Source organism: Malurus melanocephalus, unplaced genomic scaffold (assembly GCF_030028575.1).
Source record: "Malurus melanocephalus ecotype Western Australia unplaced genomic scaffold, MMel_1.1 scaffold_162, whole genome shotgun sequence".
In the NCBI taxonomy this organism is placed as follows: Eukaryota; Metazoa; Chordata; class Aves; order Passeriformes; family Maluridae; genus Malurus; species Malurus melanocephalus.
Genome location: NW_026623394.1, coordinates 162,840 through 181,176, shown reverse-complemented (window position 1 = coordinate 181,176; position 18,337 = coordinate 162,840). Strand labels below are relative to the sequence as shown.

Here is an 18,337-nt window from a genome sequence, read left to right as displayed (position 1 = left end):
TACAGACACCAATGTGCAGGGCAGGGTGATGCAGTAAAAACTGACAGCTCCAAAAGGTGCTGGACCAGCCCAGGGTACAGCTCAGGAGTTAAGCTGTGAGGTTTTGACCAGAACTAGGTGGAAATCACCTCTCTCTTCACCCCGTGTGTCTGTCAGTGTTTGTGCAGCTGTTCAGAACGTGGGGTTTGGTTTCTAAGCATGATTTGGGGTTAAGTGAAGGGGCACTTAGAGCAATTTTGAGCTTCGTGCAGTGTCAGGTGTAATCTGCTGATGGAAAGTGTCCTGTGCAGTTTGAGTGGTTGGGATTGGAGCTGATGACACAAACCTCTCTTCTTCACTGACAATTGTAGTAGTTATGTACTATTTGCTGAACTCCCAGGGTAGAAATCTGCTCAAATCAAACCCCAGGGTGATGAACCCTTCAGGTTTGTCTGCTGAGGGAAATCAGCTGGCGCTGTCCTGTGCTGAGACAARCCCAGGTTTCAGCTGCAGTGGTTTATCCCTGGCTGTCAAACTGAAGGGTTTTCTCTAAAATGAAATCAGTCTGGGAATCAAAKAGTATTTCCACCCTTCGTCGGTCTGGAGGGACTCATTTGTATGAGGTTTCAGCAGCAGAATTTGTGAGGCTGGATCCAGTGTGAGAGGGTTTCTTTGAAATCCCCACAGCTGAGGCTCCTTGGAGAATTGGGGATGGGAACTTATTTTTAGTCGTGGTCTAGGTTTTCATTGATCTGGGCTGGAAGCRTGGCAGCAAATGAAAGAAGCATTAACACTCGGTATTGAAGAGCAGGGACCAGTCCAGGAGCATTAAACCCTCAGCATCATGACCACAGCCCTATTTGTACCATTAAAAATACATTTGGATGCTGTGAATTTGGCAGATGTCAAATGTCTGTAAAACACTTGGTGGAGGGCAGCTCTCTGGTGTGAATAACAAAGTTCAATTGAACTGTAYATTGGCTAGAATCAAATAAAAATAACACCTTTCTTGCACAACACCAGGGAGCAAATAGAAAACACAGAGGTATTTTAACCATTGCTGGGAAAAAAGACAGTGTTAGTTCAGTTAATCCCCAAGCAAGGAAACTTCTGAAGATTTTTGTCCCTCCTCCCCAAGTTCAGTGACATTTTCTAGTAACACACATCCCTCTTAATTCCTGTTTGCATGTTTCCTGGGATTGAAGTATGTTCTTGCACAAGATTCCTGATAGGATGAATAAAGAGGTATTTAGAAATTAACACACCCACTAATGAGCTGCTGCTTGATGGAGTGATGTGACAGCTCCGTACCTGGGCTGGGAGGGGAGGAGGAGGCTGTGTCCATCTGCAGCACTGCAGGGATTTGGAGAGACTGCCTATAATTCACTGGGCTGTTTTTTTTTGGCAGGAACATCGTTGCTAGCACTGTTTTTGTGTGTATGAATGTCAGCCTGGTACTGTAATTCACGGGAACATAACCTTTTAAAGAATGCATCACTTCCAAATTTAACAAACAACTCAGGCTTGTCCCACCTCTCGCTYGGGTTGTTTTCTTCTCTCCTTTTGCTGCTTGGAAGGTCTTGTGTGAAAAGGTGGCACGAGGAATGGTGTGCAGGCTGACCTTAGGAGTTGCTTGGGACAATGCCAAGGAAAGCTATTTTTCAGGCAGTCTCTCGGTGATTCATGATTTACCTCTGCTCCCCATTGTTTTACACCGGTGCTTTGGACTCTTTTCCTGTCTCATCTCAAGGTGAAGGAGGTTGCAGAGCAGTAGCTGATTCATGGGCTGTGTTTTTCCCTCCAGCTTTGGAGAATTTGGCAAACAGCAGTGTGATTCTCACCTGGGCTCTGGCTGTGAGCTGCAGTTGGGTTTTCCACCTCCCGCATGTGGTGTCTTGAGTTTTCTGCATTTCATCTCTGCTGGAGCACAAGAGCTCCCACTGTGCAAACTGGGAAACTGGGCTGGCTAAAAACACATCAGGGCCTTAAACTGGGAGATCCCCTTGTGTGTTCCTGTCCATAAATCATGTTTTGGGAATTTGCTTTGTGCTGGGAAGCACCCGTAAGGCACACCCCACATCCCCTGCTCCCCTCCTGTGTGCAGGAATCGTGGGACACACTACACCACAGGAGGAGGAATGTGATCCATGGCTGAAGCCTTGCTTTGAGCACTCTCTCTTGAGCTCTCCCCCTGTGCCTGCTCCTGCCCTCTTTGCTAAATTTACAGTTGGGAACCCCGGGGTCAAACATTCTGGAGAAAGCCTCGGACACCGCTGACCGCTGGCTCTGCCTCCCGGCGGCCGAGCCGTGTCCCTCAGCTGGTGCTGGGACTCAGAGGTTGCATCAAGTTGAATAAATAATGCTGCTGGGTTAATTGTAGCTTGCAGGCTCGGTTGTTGATTRGAGTCATATGGTGTTTTTCCAGCACGTCGCAACCTTAGTTTCAACATCCTCGTTTCGTATAACCACAATAGATTCTGTCTCCAGCATCTCTTGATTTATTCGTGCTCCTCTGCCCCCRGAATGAACTGCTGCTGGAGGAAAGGAAATGCAGTAACTTCACTCCTGGTTGCTGTTTGGGGTGTGGACATTTCCATGTTTCCCTGTTGATGAGGAAAGCAATAAATTAGTAACGCAAGGTGAACCCTGCATCGGGCCACAGCTGGGAGATCGCTGCCTGCCATCCATCACAGGAACCAGACAGTGCAACAAAAGCAATTCCTATTCTCTAGATATTGTTTTTCCTTAAAATTTCTGTCCCAAAAGCAGTAAGAAAATGCTTTTAAAATTCACGATTCACTGTTTTAGCAGGAAGAGAGTATGAGGGGAAATACTTTCTTTCCAGTATAGCATAACTTTCAGCGTGGCTGTGTTTTCCCCTCTCCTTTTACAGTTGAAAGAATAGTCATTAGTTACATTAATAAACTTCTCTATTGCACCTTGAGCAATTAGACCTACTTGCATGCCCTACATACTGGTTTCTTATCCCCTAATAGCACAATTTATTGAATAGGAGATGTTTTGTTAYAGTTGAAATTGATTTTTCCTTCATTTTTCTATTTGCTTTACTCTGTCTTTACAATGACTAGGATGGTGATGTGTTTTCTTCATTATTGGTTAATTTTCTTTATTTCTTTCCTCTACACACAGTATTTTACTTTCAGATGCTGTAATTAAGATAAWAGATTTCATTGGTTTCTTTAAACTTTCTTCTGGTTCTTTTTAATTGTTGATGTGCAAGAAATAACATTTTTTTATTCAGTTCTGAACTTCTCACCAGTTTTAATTGTTGAGGGAACAGAATCCCATTTCCCTCAGCTCGATGTTCAAAGGGCAGTTTTTAGCTGGGGATTTTGCCCCCCCGTGTGTGCTGCTTTCCACTGAGCAGCAGTGTCCTCTAGGTGTTATCCACTTCCTGTCAATGGTCTCTGCTGATTTTTGTCACAATATTTTAAAATATCACCATTAGAGAAATTAGTTCTTTGACGAAACTCTGACATTTTGCAGAAAAATTGGCGTTTGACATCAGTGCTGAAACAAAGGGAACCACAGCATTTGGTATCTGTGAAGGATTTCAKGCTGATTGTTTTATGGAAACACAGCAATAGGTATCTGTGAAGGATTTCAGGGTGATTTTTTTTTAATTTTCTACAGACCTATCCAAAGCTCAGCCTGTGTAGGACAGTTGCTGCTTGGTTAATAACCCACTTGAGTAACATGCTGCAGGCTTGAGTACAGAGACACAGCTAAATATGTTGAAATTTTGGTTTTTCCAAAGCCAAAGCCTCTAAATAGAGGAGAAAATTGAATTCTCCAAGGTGGCTGGAGCCTGAGGGGAGGCTGCTGGGGGTGCTGAGGGTGTCCTTTTTGTGTGTTCATGTCCCTCATGAACATCTGTCTGGCAGTTCTGTGACACCARTCAATAAAGCATTAACTTTCACATGATTCACAACATATTTCAGAGGAGACTTTTTTTTTTTCCCTCCCCCCTTCTGGAAAATGAATTATAAACCCTCTCCAGCTTTTATACTTTTATTATAACACAGCTATATTCCAGCAAAAGCTGCTGGCAGATAGTTTCCTCATCCATTTCCAAATGAAGATGTGTTAAATTTATTTGCTGAAGGAACTTGTMGCTTGTGCTGTAACCTTGGTCATGRGACTGGAGGGATAAAAACAGAGGGATGGAAGCCCACTGAACAGCAGGGAACAAAGTGGAGCTGGAGCTGGAAATGTTATCAGATCTGGGAAGGCAGAACGTGTAGAATTCCTTCAGAAAGCAGATTTTGGACATGTGGCTTTGCTGATGGAATCCACGTGTGGTTCCCACTGGTTGTGTGAGGTCAGGGGGTGCCGTGGTTGTAGAAAAGGGGTTCAGGTGCCCTGAGARCAGCAYTGAAATYCAGGTGAGATCCATTTCCTGGGCTYYACCTCTTTAGCTGCCAAACCTGTGCTTGGAGAGAGCCATTGCTCCTGCAGGTGGGTGGGGGGCTGAGCTGCCCATTCCAAAGGAATCAGCATCACGTTTTCCAGCAGGATAAAATCCTACTAATTCAGCAGGCACTCCATGTTCCATGGRTAATCTTGTGTACCTTTAATTTATAATTAATGATGAGCATAGAGGTCTCGTGGAGGTTTCATTTTTCTGCTYTAAGTGTGTGTCGATCAGGAATAAATTCTACCTTTTTTTCCACGCTTAGTGTTTCAAAATATATCCCAGTAACCTTAGAGACTTGCTGTCATAGAATATCTTGATRAAATTTTGCCAAAGCATTATTATAAAATGGATATTGAAACCCTGGCCCACTCAGGTTCAATATTCCAACGTGGTACATTGACTTTTGTCGTGCTGCTGATATTTTCTTTGTGAGAAAACTGCTCTCCTCTACTGCCCCAGCCCCAGGGAGTGATGAGAGCAACTGTATTTCTTAGAAAGGTGAAAACTGAATGCAGATTTTTCTTTCCACTCTGACCTCGTTTCTTTTCCAGGCCCTGGAAGAAGCCCAGAAAGCCATTCAACAGCTCTTCGGGAAAATTAAGGATATTAAAGACAAGGCTGAAAAATCTGAGCAAATGGTGAGCAGCACTTTTTTCCTGGCCTTTGAAAGGGAGGGGACACTGATTTCTGCTGCCAGGGACATTTTTGTCCTTGCTCCTGACTTCTTGGTGATTTCCTGTGTTGAACCTGAAGTGTTCACAAGGGCTGCAGAGCGACACCTCTGCAGTCCCAAAGAGGGGAGAGCAGTTTCTTATCTCCTGAACATTTCATTGCTGGGGCTTGATGTTTAAGCAGAATCYTTTTTCATTCACCAGGTTAAGGAGATCACCCGGGATATCAAGCAGCTGGATCACGCCAAACGTCACCTGACCACCTCCATCACCACCCTCAACCACCTCCACATGCTGGCAGGGGGGGTGGATTCTCTGGAGTAAGTGGGGGAAATTTTGGTGGTACTTTGACACCACTTTGGAGGGAATTTTGTTCAACAGGCTGGGTTTCTGCTGGCCAATCTTTTCTGTGTAGCTCCCAGTGCCCCTCAGYGTGTTGTTGTGTTTAATAGTTTGCAGCATTGATTGGTGATAAGGAATGAGTCTGGCTTCGTTAAGGAGTGAGACAGCCCGTTAGGAACCCTCATCAGGGATGTGCTCCTGGGAATTGGGGAGATTTTTGTCAGTCTCACATCTAGAACTGCAATGAGTTCTCTTTTTGGTAAAGGTCTGTTTTTCATTCTAGCCTGAATTTAAGGAAACCTTACAGCTTGTCCTGTGTACGAGTTGGGGGTTAAATATTTCTAACAATCCTTTGTGGGTTTTTTTATTTGCTTGAGGAACACACAGTCTAAGAAAATCCAGTTTTTTACATGTTGCATCTGTGAAGTTGCACAGCCTGTTCTCGGTCTGCAGCAAACCCTGCACGAACRCCGGGTCGTGAAGCGCTGAGAATAAAATTTTACTGAGCCTTCTGTCTCCACTGGAACGATCCTAAAGGATGATATAAAAATAAATTAACTTGATTTTCTCTTTTCACTGTCAGTTCCCTGTGAAAGTTATTAACAGAGAAGTCAAGGCTAATGGCTTTTCAGCATCGTTCTCCTCCCTGAGAAGCTTTAACTCACACTTTGTGTGTGATGACGAATGGCTTCKCTCAGGTCATTACAGTGAAATAACATTTACTGCCTCCGGACCCATACTGGGAAGCGGATGCATTCAGTAGTTTACATGTTCCTTGCCAAGTGTTGCTTTTGACATTTCTGGGTTTTTTTTTTTTTTTGAGCCATTGTTAGATGTGTGCCAGATTGGTTTATTTTAGCGTCGCTAAAGTGAAATTTTAATGCTGCGTCGGAATGTTAATGAAGAGCTGTGTGTTTTAGAAAAATAAATGTCAATAGGGACCAGCGTGACCCAGTGGGGGGTGAAGTAACCTGTGGAATTACCACCCAGGATTTTCACTCAATCTGCTTTTGTAAATCTTTAATTTCCTCTGCAGGGCTATGACCAGGAGGAGACAATATGGGGAAGTCGCCAACCTTCTCCAAGGTGTTGTGAACGTGTTGGAGCACTTCAACAAATACATGGGGATCCCTCAGATTCGACAGCTCTCTGAGAGGTAAAAGGTTCAAACCTTGAGCATTTCCTTTCCTGCTGGAACCCTAACCCCTGGGTTAGGGTTAGGGATAAGGTTAAGGGTAGGGTTAGGGTTAAGTTTAAGGGTAGGGTTAGGGGTAGGGTCCCTGATGTGAAGGAAGGGTTGGAAATGTCTCAGGTAGATTGAGCATCTCAAGGTTGAGTAGTCTGGACATGGTCCTTGGAGCTTCTTTGCAGCCAAAACAAACAGGTGGAGAGGAACAAATTGGACAGAATTTGCTCAGAGCTGGAGCAGCCYATTCTGCTAATTTGCAGTAATTAGTGTAGGTATAACTTCCTCTGTTCTCCTCACTGACTGGCTTCTCATTTTCTTCCCTGGAGGAACGTGTGGAAGTGCAAACTGTTCCGTGTGCTCTTCCCRTGCAGGTGTTTGTGCTGAGCCCTGAGGTGACATTTTCTCCTCTCTGTTGAGCCCAGTGATGGGGCTCAGCAGCCTGGCAGGAGCACAGATCTATTCCTGAGCAYGGTGATGCCTGGAGCCCTTTCTACATCACCGTGAGCGTCAGTGCTGCTGAGTTCTGTCAGTGCCCCAGGGCTTGGACAGGCAGCAATTCTCCTGTGCCTCTGCCAGCCTTGGTTATTCTGAGCACCTCAGTTTCTTCTGCCAAAACCTGCTCTCATTGCCCAATTCTGCTGAGATTTGAGGATTATAGCAAATCTTCCCAAACTGGCACCAAGCACACCTGACTGCTCTAAACATTTGAGCTGTACAGCTTTGATTTTCTGAAGTGGAGTTACACTTTAATTGGTTGGGTTTTGGTGCASGTCCCCACAGGTGAAGGCTCAGTGGTGTCTCAGCCACCATTTCTCCTCAGTCTTGGCTTCATTTGGGATGTGACAGCTGGGAATTGAGGGAACAAGGCTCTCCCTGTTCTATGGGACATTGCTGTCCCTGCCTGAGGTGACTTTGCTTGTTGCAGATGTACTTGTAGGAGTCTTCCAGTAACTCATTTTTTGGTGACTCCCTTTGCTAAGACAGCAGCTGGCTCACTGTGTTGTTTAGTGATGGAAACAGAGTTTGAATGATTTGTTTGTAATGTTTTTATTTAACTCTGTTAGACTTTCTTTATGGTGCAGATCCCTCTTCCAGAAAACACAGATGGAATCCATGAAACAGCACAAGAGAAAAATCCTCTCTGAATCTAAAGAGAGGGATGGGGCCTTGTTTAACAGAGCATTTGACCATAAGCATTTGCTTAAATGAACACAAGCATCAAGGAAATGTAAACATATGTCAGTGCTTTTCTGAGTTTGGGCTGTTGTCTATTCCAACCTTATTCTTGCTTCATTTTCTTCCAGAGTGGTAATGCCCTTTGGGCAGAAACCTGCTGTCACTGGCCATTTTAAGGCCAAACATAATTTAATCCTTGGTTCAGAATTCTGCCTGGTTTTCACTTTCTGGTGGATGATTATTTAACACATTTGTAGTTGCTGGTTGTTCTAAAAACCAATCCAGGCTTCTGCTAAAACACACAGTGGTTTCRAGTCACGCCAGCGAGACTGGCAAGGACGTGGAGGAAAACTTCTTTTGTTTGATTCTCCCTTCAAGATAAGGATCTGAAAAGCTCAAGCAAGTCTGTTCCTCCTATTTTTAGAGTTGCCTCGGCAGGGTTTTCCTCCCAGTGTTTATACAGGGAGAGCTGCACCATCTGGTAGTGATAGAGGAGGCTGCTTGTGGGGAGAAAGGAGCTGCTCTGGGGTGCTGCTGGGAGCTCTTTATTGCTCCACATCCCGGCAGAAAATTCCTGCAGGGAGGTCTGTGGCACTGGAATTCTGCTTTGGAGTTTGCCTGCAGGTCTGTGTGTCAGGGCCTGGTTTGGAGTTGATTTTTCTCCCTCTTTTGCTTGGAAATCCTTCCGTGATTCATGAAGCATCAGAGGAAGCTTGCCTGGCTTCTCGCAGGGGTATTTTTAGACTGTGAAATTGCTGGGGTTTGATATCTCATGGATTTGTTTTAATGGTGCGAGTGAAGCCTCTGGGATGTTTGGGAAGGCAAGAAATGCTTTAGTGGATGCTGGCACAGACCTGTGACAGTAACCGATGTCTGTTACATACAATAAGTCTATTATATACGCTGCTAAACCAGCAGATTCTGCTGCTTTCTGAAATCAAAAGCCTCTTTTTTCTTGGTGTGAATGGAGCAAAGCCAAGTATGAATGGGAAACCATGGGAAGGAGAAGTTCCCTGCCTGGTGGTGTTGGACGTGCTCTTTGTCATGGGGTATCCAATTTAAGTTCCTGCTCGTGGATGCTGGGAGATGTAATGATGTGTTTTTAATGTTGCTTTCCACCTGTTCTGTCCCTTTTGAGATGAACCAAACAAAAMTCCCACTGTAAAGGAAACCTGGGCTTCTTGTGCTGACCCTGTTGAGTACTGATACAAAAATATAAATAGTTTTCCTGAGAGTGTTCCTAAAACAACTTCTGACACAGTGCATTCTAAATTATTGTAGTAAACAGGAATATTTTCTTATCTCTCAATSCTCTGCTGCTTTCTGCCTGTGGAAGGAGGTGCAATTAGTGGTCCCAAACCCACCCCTGAAAGTGGTCTTGCAGGCCTAGCAGATAGTGGAAAAAAGCCTGGAAAGTATTTAGGACAGAGATGATTGCAAGTTTGCCACAGAAAAACAGGCTGGCTCAGCCYCTTTTTATCTCAGCAAGCTGCCAGGCGTGGTTTAAGATTTCTGGTAGCTTTGGCTRAAGGAGTTGTGGTTTCTAGTAATTGAATGTCATTTGAAACATTGCAGTGGGTTTTCTTGGKTTTATTCTTTAAAGGAGAACAAAAGCCACTAATAATAAAACAAAAGTCAGAGGAACAGAGGTCATTAATAGCTGGATAAGCAGGGAGTTTGGCAAGCCCAGGAAAAGGCAATTCTATGCTGCTGTGGGATGGCTGCTGGGGGAACCTACCCAGGGCAAGAGACCCTTATCACACCCACCTGAGGCTCTCAGAGCTCCTCCATCTCTTATCTGGGCTTGCTGGGCCCATTCACTTTGTGCAAGTGGCTCCACACACACTCAGACACRTGCAGAGAGCTCCTTCAGCTCCTTCAGCTGCTGTTTCCACCGCATCAAGAATATTCTGAATTATTGAGAAGCTGACAGCTTTCCATGGGGAAGTGATCTCCAGTGGCTAAAGCAAATGTCCCCTGTGTTCTCTGCCTAAGGCAGAGGTGGCAGAAAGGTTTTCTTGCTTCTGGGTGAGTGTTCATGATTGTGAAAATAATCATATGTATCTGTGTGTGTGCTTATAGAAAATATGGAAGTTACTGGGAGGGCACTGGGGCTCTTGTCCTTGCTCACACATGCCTAAACTTGGATGGCTCTGCCCTGTCCCTCTTTTAGAAAATATGAAGGRAAAAAAAAAWTTCAAACKTGTTCTCCCCATCTGCTTTTGAGAGATTTTTATGCAGGACCTATTTTTTTTTTAAAATACATATTTTTAACATCCCTTTTGAGCATGGCATTCCTGYGAGTTTCTTAATTTGAGKATATGAGAATCCCCATTAAGACTAYCCTTAAGTACTTTCCTGAATCAGAGCCTAAAACAACAGCCTAAAGCCCCTGTGGACAGGGCTTTTAACTGCTTGACAGAGCTTCTTTTAAATTTGTTGAGTCTTTAGGAATCTGGCTGCTGCTCTTTCCAGTGGCTCCACTGTGCTGCACTGCAGCTGTTGTCAAATGGGAAGATCCCCACATACACTCAGAAGGGAAGAAGTATCCCTGCTGATAGCTTCCAGTCATTTGCACAAACCCATTAATTTCTGTGGTTCCTAATTCTACAGGTTTCATATTTCTTGATTGTTTAAAAGATAAAAAAAAATCAGTCTTCTTTTTTTTTTAAAGTCTTTTTTTCTACTTCTTTCCCTGGAAAATCAAAGGGTTTGGCTCTGTGATGCTTTTTCACATGAGCTACAAGTRCTTTCTTGTGCAGTTTAGGCAGGAGTAAACCTGTAGTAGTGGCTTCCTCCTTACTGAATTTCCCACTCCTATTTCAACATATTAGAGAATTCCTTTTGTTTCCCAGTTCTGAAGGTGTTAACTGGAGATTTTTACCTGGAAGAGTTTCTGAACATTCCTGTGAAGCAGAGAGCTTAACTGAGAATTAYGTTTGACATTGTGGGCAGGAAGCTTTTCCAGCAAAATCCCCATAAATAAATCCTGGGTAAGGCAGGTCGTACATCCACTTAAATCACAGATATAAAGTTATATTTCAGCCATCACTTTGAAAGGACTAGAATTTTCTGCGTTTGGCACCATGAAAGAATCCAGCGCTGTCAGATCATCTTGTAGGGTTTTGCCACTAATGGAACTGAAATGGGAAGATTAAAGAAGCAGATCCTTCCTTGATAAGGTTGAGGAGTCTTAAACAAGCACGAAAAAAGCTCCCAAATCTTCTCCCCACRGTCTGAACAAACATTTTCACAACAGTAAATATTGCCAGTCTTGCTGAAGTATCAATCTCAGTGGAAAAATCCACTGCTTTGAGTGATCAGTTTAGACCTGAAAGTGTTTCCAGTATAATAAAAACTGATGGAAGGATTCAAGGGCTGCAGAGGGATGTGAATGCCTCAGTGTTTGCTTTGGCTCTTTCCAGTGTGTGTAGGCATTTCCATTTCCCTAGAAGTATCAATTAAGCTGTATTGACTTTTATTTCTGGAAATTGGAAGCTTTATTCTCTCAGCCAAAGAAAGAGCAAGGTTGTGGTTTATTCAAAACTTCTACACTCRTTTTGTACCTTTATTCTTTTGTGCTTCTGTGAGACACAATTTATAGAATAAAAGTGCTGCCAGCAGTGTTCATTTAAAGGTGGATCAGTGCACCTGGAACTGTGAAGGGTTCATGGTGAAGATCGAGACATTGAGAAGTTTTTACGAGTTACAAACATATTTTTGTTGAAACGTGATCAACTTAAATCAATTTAAATGTAGATCACATTGGCATTAAAGGCCCTTATTGAAATATTAAATGGCAGCAGGAGAATCCAGGACATGTCCTGCTGCAGCTGAAGGGTCATTCAGRGAGCAAACACTCTCCCAGTTCTGACACCCAGACCTTCTCAGTGTGGCTCTTTTCCCTTCAGCACCCTTTTCATCCCTTGCAAACCTTCCTGCAGCTGCTGGTTCAGTCCCCCTGCAGTGATATTTGCAGGGAGGTTGTTGAGCCACCACCAAAGMCCTCCCTGTGTCCCCTCAGGGTGAAGGCAGCACAGAACGAGTTGGGGCAGCAGATCCTGGCTGACTTTGAGGAAGCCTTTCCTTCTCAAGGTACAAAGGTAAAGTTCTCACTTTCCCTCTTCCTCCCATCCACTGAGAGCTGCTGAATGTGATTCTCATTTGGTTTAATCTCATTTTTTCCTTCATATTTGGTCTCTGTTTCAGGGGTTTCTTTAGAAAGCAAAGGGCGTGTTTGTCATTGTTCCTGTCAGGAATGTGGGAGGGAAGTGCCACCCTTCCCCTGTCACACTGCACACTGCAGCCAGCGAGGGAATGCCCCAAAAATTCATGTTATGAGGACCCCAGTGGGATTTCTTTGGGGTCTCACCCAGTTCCTGGTTGTTTGTTTTTTACAAAAATTTGTGTTTTGTCCAGGGGAAKCSAAGCACRGGCTGTCTGTTGTCACAGTGCTACCCAGTTTGTGTCTGGTTTACTCAGCACAGATCCAAATCTGGGCTGGGGTTGAGACACCAATTGTGCCTCTCCAACATTGTGCATCCAAACATTTGCAAACAGGAAGGGGAGTAGGTTTGGATTTGAATTGACTTCCAAGACAGCACCAGTTCTGTCTTTCAAAGTCCCAGCTCTTCTGGTTTCTTTGTACAACTGACAAGTCCACAAATGAGGAAACATTTGGAACAGTTGGTGAAGGGCAAATCCATGTGAAGCAGCAGCAAAACATCCTTTTTTTAAAAAATGTTTCTAAATTTTCTGTTGGCTATGGAGCAACTTYATGTCCAGTGGAATGGAAGCAGCTCAGTTTTCATCCAACAGAAGAAAGATGCAGCAGTAAATAAAGAGTAGCAGCAGAAAAGAGAATAATAGGAAGGGCCAAACCCAAGATAAGCTGGATGCAGTGCAGTTTGCAATCACCCATTCCACTATTTAACCTGAAATAATTTTCTTCCTGTTTATTTGGACAGAGGACTGGTGGGCCCAGCAATGTCCTGCGTGATGCCTGCCTGGTYGCCAACGTCCTGGATCCCAGGATCAAACAGGAAATCATCAAGAAATTCATTAAACAGCACCTCTCCGAGTATCTGGTCCTTTTCCAGGAAAATCAAGATGTAAGGGAAGCTTAGCAAGCTGCAYTTGGATTTCACATTTTGCTCTGCTGGCGTTCACAACATTCAGGCTTCCACGGGTTCCTGTGGGGAAAAGTTTTTATCCCAAGGGCTTGGAAATGGTGATTGTGGGTGTGATGTGGAGTGGTGATGGGATGGGAGTCACTGTTCTCTCTGCCAGGATGATTTCCTCCCACCTTAGACCTCAGTTTCTTACAACATCACTGGAATTTTTAATCTCCTTTCTTAGGGTAAATAAATAAATTCATGTTAGATGGGTTTCCTGCCCTGGAAAGGGTTGGGAGATGAAACTCTGAAAATTGCAAACTCAACCTCCCCTCAGAGAAAGAAGAGACACCCCAAAATGCTTGGTAAGCTGAGGGGGAGGGATTTCAAGGAAGTTAATTATCTTTGTAGATAATTTTTAAGCTTCCTGTCCTTATGCTAAGAGTTTTTTAAAAATTTACCATAACCTTCTTGAATTTGGGAAAAAAAAACCCACTCAAAACAAAATCACTATTAGACCAAAATATATTTTATTGATTTCTAGTGTTTGACATAGAATAGAGAAAGGCTAAAATGGCTTAAGTTTAAATAACATTTTTCCATCAAAGTTTAATTTGGATTTGGGGTTTTTCTACTTTTTGATCCAAAAGCACAATTATTGATGGGGAAAAAAATCCCTTCCTGCTCAGGTTGTAAGAATTTTTGCTGGAGTTTGAATGTGAGCTGAATGTAAGAATCCAGGAATTCTTGCATTCTCATCCCACTGTTGAATTAAACCTCTCTGTCTGCGAAACAAAGAGTGGGACCAAATGAAACATTACTGGATTGARTTTTCAATAATCTGTACATGATTTAGGAGTACTGTTATCCTCATTTTCAACAGAACTCACTCTCTYAATTCACACAAGATAGGATTTTTGGTCTGGCATGCTTTTAAGCGCTTGGAATCCCACAGTCGTTTAGGTTGGAAGAGACCTTTAAGATCCTYGATTCCAGCATTAAATCCTGTCCCTGAGTGCCACATCCACACATCCTATAAACCCCTCCTGGCATTGTGGCTCAGCCAACTCCCTGGGCAGCCTGTGCCAGTGCTTGCTAACCCTTTCAGGGAAGGAWTTTTTCCTGCTATCCAATTTAAAGCTCCTTTTGGAGCGTTCAGAGGATGTTGATAGATGTCAAGCCAGCTCTGCAGCAGCTCTGAACAGTGGCAGATGCTGTTGGTGCTAAAAAGATGTTGTCCACGGGATTCAGGTGGCCTGGCTGGACAAGATCGACCGGCGCTACGCCTGGATCAAGAGGCAGCTGGTGGATTACGAGGAGAAATACGGGCGCATGTTCCCACCGGAGTGGTGCATGACGGAGCGCATCGCCGTGGAGTTCTGCCACGTCACCAGGTGAGCCCCACGCTGCTCCTGCTGCCTCCCAGCACGCCCAGCTTCCTGAAAATACAAGCTGGCTTGGCTCCTGCCCCGCTGATGGATGTCCAGAGGCAAGCTGCAGGCGTCTCTGAGGAATTGTCYGTGATTAAAAGGGAGCGGTGGAAGCCCTGGGAAGCATCGCTAAAACGATGAGAAATTGGAGCGATGTGGAAATCGATTTTCAGTGTAGCAGAGGTAAAAATCAGTAATATTTCAGGCCAAGTGGAAGAGCTGGTGTGAGTGCCTCAGGGCAGGCTCTTTGCCAGCCAGGGGTAGGGAAGCAGAGGAAGGTGCCAGGTAGAATCCCAGCAGCACCATTTTCTTTGTTCTGGGACCCCAATGGGAGGCACTGTGCTTCCCAAGGCTGGATACTGGGGGCTTTCCCAAATGGCTGCTGGGAGATGGGGTCCTGTTACCCACAGAGCTCAGAACAGCCGTGGTTGTGTTTGAAATGGGATCTGCAAAGCAGTTTTGTGCTAGGGAGCCCCTTAGGAGTTATCCTGAATTTTGTGCTGAAAATCCCTCTGGGGAATCGACCGAGTTCCAGTGTTAGGTTTCAGATCTTTATAGAAAACTACATTTGTAGAAAACCCTATTTGTTTTTCCTGCATCCCCTCTCTGTTGCAGGGTAGAGCTCTCCAAAATCATGCGCACAAGGGCAAAGGAGATTGAGGTGAAATTGCTTCTGTTTGCAATCCAGAGAACGACCAACTTCGAGGGGCTCCTGGCCAARCGCTTCTCAGGCTGCACTCTGACCGATGGCACCGTGGTAAGGGGATTTCTAAGGAGCARTCCTGTACTCAGCACCTTTCTCAGGAGAAAGAAACTTCCTCACACACAGCTCAGGTGGTGGAGACTGCAAAAAGAKTCACCTGCAGCCTCCCCTTGCTGTTTAATGGGACTGTGCTCAGTGGGCTGTAGCTGGGAAGGTGATTTTTGGTGGTGCAGACTGTAGAGAAGACAGCATAGGAATAAAAACAAATTGCTTGTGTGTTTTTTTGGTTCTCCTGGGGCCTTGTGCTGCTTGAAGCCACACAGCTATGGGGAGAACCACAGAGTGATTATGGGGTGGTCACAGCGTTGTGATGTTTGTTCTCTGCATGTCATTGACACATTATAATTCAAAGTGCTCTTTTCTCTTCATTCCTGCTTATCACACATTCACCACACATTCACCACCTGTAAGGTTTTCCTCCTGGCTGAATTTAGATCTCTCAAGAATATGTCTTTATTTCTTCTGACAAATCTCACAGAAAATGTGTAGCTTTAATTAAATTGGCTTCCCTGGGTTGTTACAAGTGAGAAGAAGAGAAATGGAGGGWGTGGTTCCAGCTGACAGAAAATCCTGTGTTTCCCCCTTTGTGACATGTCTAGAGGCTGTGCCTCTCTGGCTGTCATCTCTGCCCTGTTTCATACCCAGAATGAAGGCCACCATTAGAGAGGGCTGGRGGGACAAGCAGTGGGAGCAGCAATTTGGGATTTATTGCAGGGCAGTTTTGGAGCTGCTATTGTGGGTTATCCCAGAGGAGACCCTACACTTTGTAGCAGGGTTTGGGAGAGTGGAAATGGGACAATGTTCAGAATGGGCCTTTCAGGGAGGATTCAGGCAGTRTGGGTGCAGAGCAGGGGCTGAGGATGGAGTGAGCTGGGGAGGGGTGGAGAGGGACCAACATCTGATCACCTCTGTCCTGGGAAAAGTCACATTGCAGGGCAGCGCTTTGGAGGGCTCAGCAAAGCAAAACATGGATGCAGCGCGTGCCAGAGGGCACAAAACTGCCTGTCCTCTAAGGAACTTCCTCTTTTCCCACAGAAGAAGCCAGAARTGCCACCTCCCTCCACCAACCCCTTCCTGGAGGATGAAACTGGGGCAGAGACAGATGAGATCGTGATCGAGAAAAGCGATACGGACAAAGTAAGCCTTTGAAGTTCTCAGCTRTCAGAACCTCCAGTGGGGCCTGAGCTTTTCCCATCCCATTGATTTGAAAAGTTTGTTTTCACAGCAATTAATTTAGTGCAGTTTTGATCCTTTGTGCAGCATCCAGGCTCCCAGTACGCCCGTGCTTTGCTCTGGCTCACTTSACTGAAACCAAAGCAATCTTTATTCCAGTTAATAGCACAGAGACAATCCCGCCACGTGAGAGCAAGCAGGATTCCAGCCCAAATGTAACTACAGGATTTCTGTCAGAGCAAGATGAAATAGCTGTTTGGGTTTTCAGATCCCCAAAGAAGCTCCTCTGCAAACAGTTGCAATTCATATTTTGCCCTGTCAGCCRAGCAAAGTGTCACCAGGTGACTCGTTGAACTTTCAAGTGTCAKCTTTAGATTTTCGCTGCAGATAAATCACTTCTGGGATTTTTTATCTTTTGCAGCGCTTTTCATCTGTTACCTCTGCAAAGCAGGCAGCACCTAACTGCTTGTACAAGCACAGGGCTTCCAAAACCCTYTGCAAACATTAAAGGGTGAATGGTAAATGCAATTGTTTGAATTGGCACCCATATCAAAGCCTGTGTTTTTTATACATTGGGTGGATGTTTTCTGAATGTTCAGTTGTGAGTTACTTGAGGCTGGTACTGTCTCCTTGTTTAGGGGATTTACAGCCCTGTAAATGGGCCATGTACAGATGTGTCCTGATGGATGAGCCCCAGGACCTACCCAAATCCCTGCCCCTGGGGGGATGAGGAGGTGGGAGCTCTCCACCAGCACAGTGTGGTGCACTGCATCCCCTCCAGATCTTCACATGAGCAGGGCAGCCCCTCTGCCTTCATCCACAGCCAAAATCCCAAAACAGAATTATTTAAGCAAAGTTTTGCTGTTTTCATTAAAATACAGCTTGGACAGTTGGTATTATRTGGACTTATCAGTGAGACAGAGATTGGGAGCTTGAAGAGACACATCTGATGTGTTTTTTGGAAAGATCTTGCTTTCCAATGCTTCATGGCTGGCAGGTTGGCTCTGCTATGTTGGGATGAGAGGACATCCTTGGAGCAGTCAGCGGTGTTAGGATGCAGGTGAAGAGAGAATTGCAATAATTAGGGCTGGGTTTATTGAACAGCAGAATGCAGCAGTTCAGGAGCTGCTGAGAGAGGAACTGCTGCACCCCCTGCTCCTGGGGAGCATCCATGGACCCAGCCCTGGGAATGTTCTTTGTAGGGAGGTTGCCCTCTCTTTTTGGGAATGCCCTATGTCAGTGTCCCAGCGCTGGGCTCTGCTGCTCTGCAGCCTCCTGGGTGCCAGGTGGACTCCAACATTTCCATGTCACAGTGCCAGCAGCTGCTGGTCAGTGCTCAGAGGTTGGAAGTGATGCAGATCTGACCTTCTGGTTACTGCTCAGAGGCTGGAAATGCTGCAGATCTCACCTTCTGATGTCACCACGTGAAGGAACACAAAAAGTTGAAGGCTTTTCAATGGAAGAGCCCTTCCAGGACATCAGTGCTGAGAATTCAAGACACTTGGGAATCTTAGGAGGGAGCACAAGAATTTGGGGGGGGGGGGAATCCATGTTAAAAAAATACCTCTTTTGGTAATCCTAGCAGTTCGATTTAATCTGTTTACTTTGGATAGTAATAAAAGGAAACTGGGCCAGCTGCAGACCTCCTTACTGTGACAACAGTAACCTTTTATTATTTCCATCAAACTCRAGGAGGAAATAGCTTAAACATCTGCAGCTTTTGGACAGGATTGCACGCTCAGAAATACAGCTTCAGTGCTACTGTTAAAAGATTTAGTATCCCCTCCACCAGCCACGCTGGGAGCAGCGTGAAGCAGAGACACACGCAGAGAGCCAGGCCTGCTGCAGGAGCTGGCTCTTCCAGCCTGGTGAGTGGTAAACATGGTGAATCTGCAGCCTTGTGCTGGCACTGCCATCCCAGGGACTTGGCAGCTTGTGATTCCCAGCCATTGTTTCCCTCTCAGCTCCAGTGCATCCAGCAGAAACGGGTGCTGGCAGAGGATTTGGGTGGAGGATGCCCAGAAATGGTTCTGTCCCAAGGCTCTTACATTCTGCTTTTGGT

At 45.1% G+C, this 18,337-nt stretch overlaps 1 protein-coding gene across 2 annotated transcripts in view; it reads left to right on the top strand.

The window, feature by feature from the left end:
- Nucleotides 1-18,337, top strand: part of VPS53 (VPS53 subunit of GARP complex) — a 61,649-nt gene that overhangs the window by 13,060 nt on the left and 30,252 nt on the right. The window contains exons 5-12 of one of the 2 annotated variants that reach the window (XM_057371918.1): nucleotides 4,969-5,055; nucleotides 5,293-5,408; nucleotides 6,467-6,586; nucleotides 11,820-11,898; nucleotides 12,763-12,906; nucleotides 14,161-14,303; nucleotides 14,955-15,096; nucleotides 16,141-16,239. In XM_057371918.1, the coding sequence (XP_057227901.1) occupies nucleotides 4,969-5,055; nucleotides 5,293-5,408; nucleotides 6,467-6,586; nucleotides 11,820-11,898; nucleotides 12,763-12,906; nucleotides 14,161-14,303; nucleotides 14,955-15,096; nucleotides 16,141-16,239 (930 nt within the window). Of the gene's footprint in view, nucleotides 1-4,968; nucleotides 5,056-5,292; nucleotides 5,409-6,466; nucleotides 6,587-11,819; nucleotides 11,899-12,762; nucleotides 12,907-14,160; nucleotides 14,304-14,954; nucleotides 15,097-16,137; nucleotides 16,240-18,337 lie in introns of both variants that reach the window. The other variant, XM_057371917.1, reaches the window with a different exon arrangement.